Below are 7,182 nucleotides of genomic sequence, written 5' to 3'. Positions count from 1 at the left end.
TTTTGTTTCCAAAGTCTGATCTTCACCTGTTGACCATGTCAATGCTATCTCGAAGCATGTCTATGGTACTCCGATTTTCAACAGGAAAATTTGAAGCCCAATGCTAAATGTTTCCTGCTCAATTATCCAAACACTGTTGTATGGGTAATGTCATGAAATTTCTCTCCCCTACCTAAAGAGTTTTCTACATTATATCCTGTCATGGATATCATGCTCAGCTTGTCCTTGGGAAGGATATACCCTTGAAATATGTGTTTAAACACATTTTCCTTTCCATTGTTCTGTTTAATCTGATGATCACCCTTTTCCTTTCCATTATTTTATTTAATCTTTCTTGTGATCTATATGATCTAAGCAGTAATAATTCACTGCTTATGTAAACACCTCGGTGTACTACTCTGTCAATAAGACCCTGTTACTATTGTTGATGACATTCCGGTAGCCACCGATGGACGAGAACCTTGCCTATTATTCCGCCTCGTTCAACGAGCAGGAAAATGGTTCTCTTCGTCCCTCGCCCTTGGTACCGACAATGTTGCTGACATATAACTGACAGGCTACCCTCTGACATGCCTTGCTACCATGATCATGCAAGATGTCACTGCCCTTCCTACTTTAACCACAAGGTGGGCCCATAACCCACAGTTCCACAGGATCGAAACCTGACTCTCCTGTACACCCCCTGTTCCCAAGGTTGTTTCTCGCGCATGGCCTCGTATGTAATTCACGGGCCACCTTCCTAGTGATCTATTTTCGTTACGCAATACTTAATCTCGTTGCTCTGGATCCCTTTCGCACTTGGTTTCAGACATCGAACCATTACCTATCCATTTGAAACTTCTCATGGTACCTTCTTACTTTGCTCTCGATATCTTCTTAAGTTTCAATTCGAGAGATACTTATGCTTCTTCCCCCGAGTTAACCGTCTGATGCTCAATCCTGTTAGAATCTGTCCTTATAGAGTTTTCCCCTCTTAACCTTTCGTAAGTACGGTGAAGATCCTGAAGGAAGGACGGCAACTTCATCATAATGACCTGGAGAAGAGGAATGAAGGCATCAACTTAATGGATCGATCTCTTCGAGAAGAGCAACCAAGGCCGAGAAGATCCGTTGAAATTTCGTAACCTAATCTTCCCCTTACTCCCCTCTTAAATCTCGGGACGAGATTTCTTGTAGTAGAGGAGAGTTGTGACGCCCGGATAATTATGCTACAGTAAACCTACGCTAATGATGCCACGTCACCTCTGTTACTGTTGCTAACCTCGCGTTAGATCAAAACGTTTCAAAATCAAATTTGAATTTTAGGCAAACATTAAAAGTTTTCGAAAATCCAAACTAAAGTGTTTTAGAGGTGACATATAATGCATAGGTAATTATGGTGATGAAGCCACATTTTTATGAAATATGTAAATGCTCCAAAATAACTAAAACATTGGCTATAACAATTGAAATAATGCCTTCTGTAAATATTAAATTGTTACACTATTTTATTTGGGGGCCCAACCTTTTTGTGGCACAGGGCTAGACCATGACACTAATTTAGGAGTTAAATACAGTATTTTACAAGACTATAATAAATCAAAAACTAAGGTAAAACGAAAAAGGAAAATAAGTACAAAGAAAAAGAAAACACAAATAAACAAAAAACCAAAAGAAACAAAAAGAAACCCCCCTGCTGGGCCGTAGCCCAGCTGGCCACCAGGCCAACCTACCGGCCGGCCCAGCCCCTGGCCTATACCCCCTGGGGCACCGAACCCTAGCCCCACTACCACCACTTCCCCCCACGAACTCCTCTCGCTCCCCTCACCATCCCTCGCGTCGCCGCACGCCCAGAGGCGAGAAGCCTCATGCCCGACCCTCCCTCACAGCCTCTCCTTCCTCCATTCTCTCCTGCTCCGCCCATCGTCGACCCTCACCTCCCTGTCCGGCCTCGACCGGCGCCCGCCTCCGCAACCACTGCCGTGCCGGCGCTTCGCCGTCTCGGTCGCGTCCGCCACGGCTCCCCGCGGCCCCGACGAGCACGCCCGCGCCCGAGGGCTGCCGCCTCCTGCCCCGCAGCTTCTCCGTCGTCCCCGTGCCACGGCCTCCTCCTCACCGGACCCCGCCACCGCCCGTCACCTCATCCTCCTCGTCTCCTCCTCGCCGACGACGCATCCTCGTCCTCCTCCCCAAAGGCTCAACCGAGCCTCGCCGCCCCCTGCTCACCAACGCCGGCGAGGACCCCGGTCCTGCTCCTCCTCCCAGTGCCCTCACGCCGGTGCTCGCCCGCGCCACCGCACTATCCGCTTGCTGCCGGGAGCCACCGAACCGCACGTCGCGCTCGCCGACGCTTCCCGCACTCGCCGCCCTCGCTCCACGGCCTCGCCCCCTTGCTCCCGCTCCGCCGCAGCCGCTGCTTGCTGCTGCTCCGGCCAGCGAGCCTCGCCGTGGCTGGCCTGGCCAGTGCCCAGTCGGGCTAGCGCCCGTGCCCGCTATGGCCAGGGCCACTTACCACTGGGCCAGTCCCCCCCGGCCCTATGACATGTGGGGCCGCACCCCTCAGAACGTATATAAAAAAAGAATAAAGAAAATGATAATAAGTAAATAAAAATATTAATTAATTTAATTAACTAATTAATTAATATTAAGTTAATTAATTTAATTAACTAATTAATTAATTAATTAATTAGGTTCAATTAAACTAATTAAAATCTATTACCCTAATAACCTAGTTAGACTAAATTAACTAGTTAGTTAATGTAACAGCCAGTGACAGGGGCCCCACCCCCTGTTGACCAGTCAAACGTTGACTGGTCAACAGGGACCCCCTGGCCCACCTGTCAGCCTCTGGTACACTTCTGTGTACGCAGAGCTGGGTGCACCTAGCATTTAGCTATTTAATTTCGAATTAAATTAAAACCAGGAAATCTAGAAAATGATTAAATGTTTATAAATTAATATAAAATAATCCGTAACTCGGATGAAAATACTTTGTACATGAAAGTTGCTCAGAACGACGAGACGAATCCGGATACGCAGCCCGTTCGTCCGCCACACATCCCTAGCATAACAAACACGCAACTTCCCCCCTCTGGTTTATCTGTCCGAAAACGCGAAACACCGGGGATACTTTCCCGGATGTTTCCCCTCTTCGCCAGTATCGCCTAGTACTACGTTAGGTCACCCCTAGCACCGCATATTGCCATGTTATGCTTTGTGATGCTTTGATTGCTCTGTTATTTATTGTGTTCCCCCTCCGTTACTTCTTTCCAGTAGACTCCGAGAACGCTGCTGGTACCCTTGTGATCGACTACATTGACGACGAACCCTTCTTGCCAGAGCAACCAGGCAAGCCCCCCCTTGATCACCAGATATCGCCTATTCTTCTCTATACTGCTTGCATTAGAGTAGTGTAGCATGTTACTGCTTTCGGTTAACCCTATTCTGTTGCATAGCCTCTCATTGTTGCTACAGTTGTTACCCTTACCTGCTATCCTACTGCTTAGAATAGGATGCTAGTTTTTCCATCAGCGGCCCTACATTCTTGTCCGTCTGCCATGCTATACTACTGGCCCGTGATCACTGTGGGAGGTGATCACGGGTATATACTTTATACTTTATACATGATACATGTGGTGACTAAAGTCGGGTCGACTCATTGAGTACCCGCAAGTGATTCTGATGAGGGGGCTGAAAGGACAGGTGGCTCCATCCCGGTAGAGGTGGGCTTGGGTTCCTGACGGCCCCCGACTGTTACTTTGTGGCGGAGCGACAGGGCAGGTTCAGACCACCTAGGAGAGAGGTGGGCCTGGCCCTGGTCGGCGTTCGCGGATACTTAACATGCTTAACGAGATCTTGGTATTTGATCTGAGTCTGGCCATTTGGTCTATACGCACTAACCAACTACGCGGGAACAGTTATGGGCACTCGACGTCGTGGTATCAGCCGAAGCTCTTCTTGACGTCAGCGACGAAGCGGCGTGCGCCGGATTGGACTGGAACGCCTGCTAGGCTAGGTCTGCTTCCGGCCGCGTACGCAACGTGCAGGTGTGCAATGGGCGATGGGCCCAGACCCCTGCGCGCATAGGATTTAGACCGGCGTGTTGACCTCTCTGTTGAGCCTAGGTGGGGCTGCGACGTGTCGATCTTCCGAGGCCGGGTATGACCCAGGAAAGTGTGTCCGGCCAAATGGGATCGAGCGTGTTGGGTTATGTGGTGCACCCCTGCAGGGAAGTTTATCTATTCGAATAGCCGTGTCCCTCGGTAAAAGGACGACCCAGAGTTGTACCTTGACCTTATGACAACTAGAATTGGATACTTAATAAAACACACCCTTCCAAGTGCCAGATACAACCCGGTGATCGCTCTCTAACAGGGCGACGAGGAGGGGATCGCCGGGTAGGATTATGCTATACGATGCTACTTGGTGAACTTGCCATCTACTCTCTCCTACATGCTGGAAGATGGAGGTGGCCAGAAGCGTAGTCTTCGACGGGATTAGCTATCCCCCTCTTATTCTGGCATTCTGCAGTTCAGTCCATCGATATGGCCCTTTACACATATACCCATGCATATGTAGTGTAGCTCCTTGCTTGCGAGTACTTTGGATGAGTACTCACGGTTTCTTTTCTCCCTCTTTTCCCCCTTTCAATTCTACCTGGTTGTCGCAACCAGATGCTGGAGTCCAAGAGCTAGAGATCCCGAGGATGATTCTACATGGATTTCGGCTTCGAGGAGTAGTTTGGAGGTCCCAGGCAGGAGGCCTTGCCTTTTCGATCGTTGTTACTTTTCTGCTAGCCTTCTTAAGGCAAACTTGTTTAACTTATGTCTGTACTCAGATATTTTTGCTTCCGCTGACTCGTCTATGATCGAGCACTTGTATTCGAGCCCTCGGGGCCCCCGGCTTGTATTATGATGCTTGTATGACTTATTTATGTTTTAGAGTTGTGTTGTGATATCTTCCCGTGAGTCCCTGATCTTGATCGTACACGTTTGCGTGCATGATTAGTGTACGGTCAAATCGGGGGCGTCACAGGTGGACTCTCAAAACAAGATTTTGGGTTTAAGGTTTTGGGATGCACAAGTAGTATCTCTACTTAGTGCGGATTTTTGGCTAGCAAAGATATTGAGCAAGCACCACATGTTGAAGGATCTATGACAATATAACTTCTATGTGAATATGAACAAACATAAATCATTACGTTGTCTTCCTTGTCCAACGTCAAACATTTTGGCATATAATATTTAATGAGAGCTCACAATCATAAAAGATGTCCAAGATAGTGTATTTTCATGTGAATCTTCTCTTCCCTTATTAATTCTATCATGAATTGCATCATTGACCAATGCTATGTTTGTCGGCTTTCAACAAATTTTACCACTTGTACTTTTCCTTATGTGATGTCATTACTTGCCATAAGATTAGCATATGATCTTTTTCATTATTTTCTTTTATTTTGATTGAGACAAAAAAGTAAAGAAGCAAAAACTAAACTTCATTATATAACTCTCACTCGATTATATAGATAGATATATTACGAGAACTAAGACTCGAAGATAGGTCATGCAGAACTTTTATTCAACTAATTCAAAAGATAAATAAATATCGAACTAAGAAAGGTAAAGGTAATGAAAGTGATGGTGATACGATATCGGGGCACCTCCCCAGCTTGCACAAGCGAAGGGGAGTGCCCATAACCATGTACTTAAGTCTCCTTTTGTGGGGAAGATGATGGTGGTTGTGGTGATGAAGTAGTAGTGAGCTTATCCTCCGGCTTCCATGGAAGAAGCTCACCATCATAAGAGGAAGAATGAGTATCATGAGTCCTACAACTGGCAGCTAAACTCATACCTTTAAATCTTGCCTCATATTCAAAGACTTGATTTTTTAGATCATAGATTTGGCTTTGCAGAAAGTTGATTTGCTCGTTGAGGGTGAAGGCGATGTACTTCATGGACCGGTCATCCACCTTGTGATCACTGGTGGAATCTGTAATCATGAGGTGGTTGGCATTGATTTCACGCTCCACCATTCCCTTGCACTTGAAGACCTCCTGCTCCATGGCTTCGAGCCTGGCCTCCACGGTTCCCGTCCCCTTGGGCCCTTGAATATCCCGGATGTGGAGCACTCCCTCATGCATCTCGATGGTTTGAGGGTGCTTCAGCACCTCCGACAAGTAGGGGTTGATTACCCTTTTGAAGAACTTGTCCTTGGAGGAGCTCGATGTGGCCATGGCGATTTATATCTGTCAGAAAACAGCAAGAAACAAGAACAAAAGATTTCTCCGTGATGTGGTGGTCAATATGTCCGGGGGTATATAAAGATTGTTTATCTTGGGAAACAAGCAAAATGGAAGGAAAACAGAGTCGAGAAGGTTCTCGAGGTGGACACAACCCACCTGGGCATGCCAGGGAGGGCAGGCGCGCCCTGGTGTATCGTGCCCTCCTCGGTTGCCTTCCTGATTGTTTCTTATCTTCCTAAGTTTTGTTATATTCTAAAAACTGACAGAAAATATTTTTGCGGACTTTACGGAGTCTGTTTACTTACGGTATCACGTTCCTCCTCTTTTTCAGGATTCTGGAGTGTTCTGGAAGGGTTTCTTTTATATGTTCTTCCGGTGTCTTGGTTTGGATAAAATTGCTTTCAATATTAATATGTGTACCTGAGATATAATGTTTGATTCTTTGTCCATTGACCACCTTTGGGTTTGTACCTTCGGCATTATTGATCTTAATGGCTCCAAAACAATGAACCTCTTTGATAATATAAGGTCCTTCCCATTTGAAAAGAAGTTCCCCTGCAAAGAATCTAAAACGAGAGTTGTACAGGAGAACATATTCTCCAACTTTGAATTCCTGCTTCTGGATTCTTTTGTCATGCCATCTTTTAACTTTTTCTTTGAATAATTTGGCATTTTCATAAGCTTGGGTTCTCCATTCATCTAGTGAGCTAATATCAAATAACCTCTTTTTACCGGCAAGTTTGAAATCATAGTTGAGTTCTTTAATTGCCCAGTATGCTTTATGTTCTAACTCAAGTGGCAAATGACAAGCTTTTCCATAAACCATTTTATAAGGAGACATACCCATAGGATTTTTATAAGCTGTTTGGTAAGCCCAAAGTGCATCATCTAATTTCTTAGACCAATTCTTTCGGGATCTATTCACTGTTTTTTGTAATATTAATTTTATTGCTCTATTGCTA

At 46.1% G+C, this 7,182-nt stretch overlaps 1 protein-coding gene across 1 annotated transcript; it reads right to left on the bottom strand.

Moving 5' to 3' along the window:
- Positions 1-5,683: 5,683 nt before the first annotated feature.
- Positions 5,684-6,211, bottom strand: LOC109737459 (uncharacterized). The gene has a single exon (XM_020296590.1). It carries the CDS (start codon positions 6,209-6,211, stop codon positions 5,684-5,686), a length of 528 nt encoding a protein of 175 aa, XP_020152179.1.
- Between the last annotated feature and the right edge of the window lie 971 nt (positions 6,212-7,182).

Source organism: Aegilops tauschii, chromosome 6 (assembly GCF_002575655.3).
Source record: "Aegilops tauschii subsp. strangulata cultivar AL8/78 chromosome 6, Aet v6.0, whole genome shotgun sequence".
Classification (NCBI taxonomy): domain Eukaryota; kingdom Viridiplantae; phylum Streptophyta; class Magnoliopsida; order Poales; family Poaceae; genus Aegilops; species Aegilops tauschii.
This window is presented reverse-complemented; position numbering and strand designations above follow the sequence as displayed.

What these genes read in the sequence shown, in the direction of transcription:
- LOC109737459 (XM_020296590.1), bottom strand. Translation starts at nt 6,211, where the DNA reads ATGGCCACATCGAGCTCCTCCAAGGACAAGTTCTTCAAAAGGGTAATC.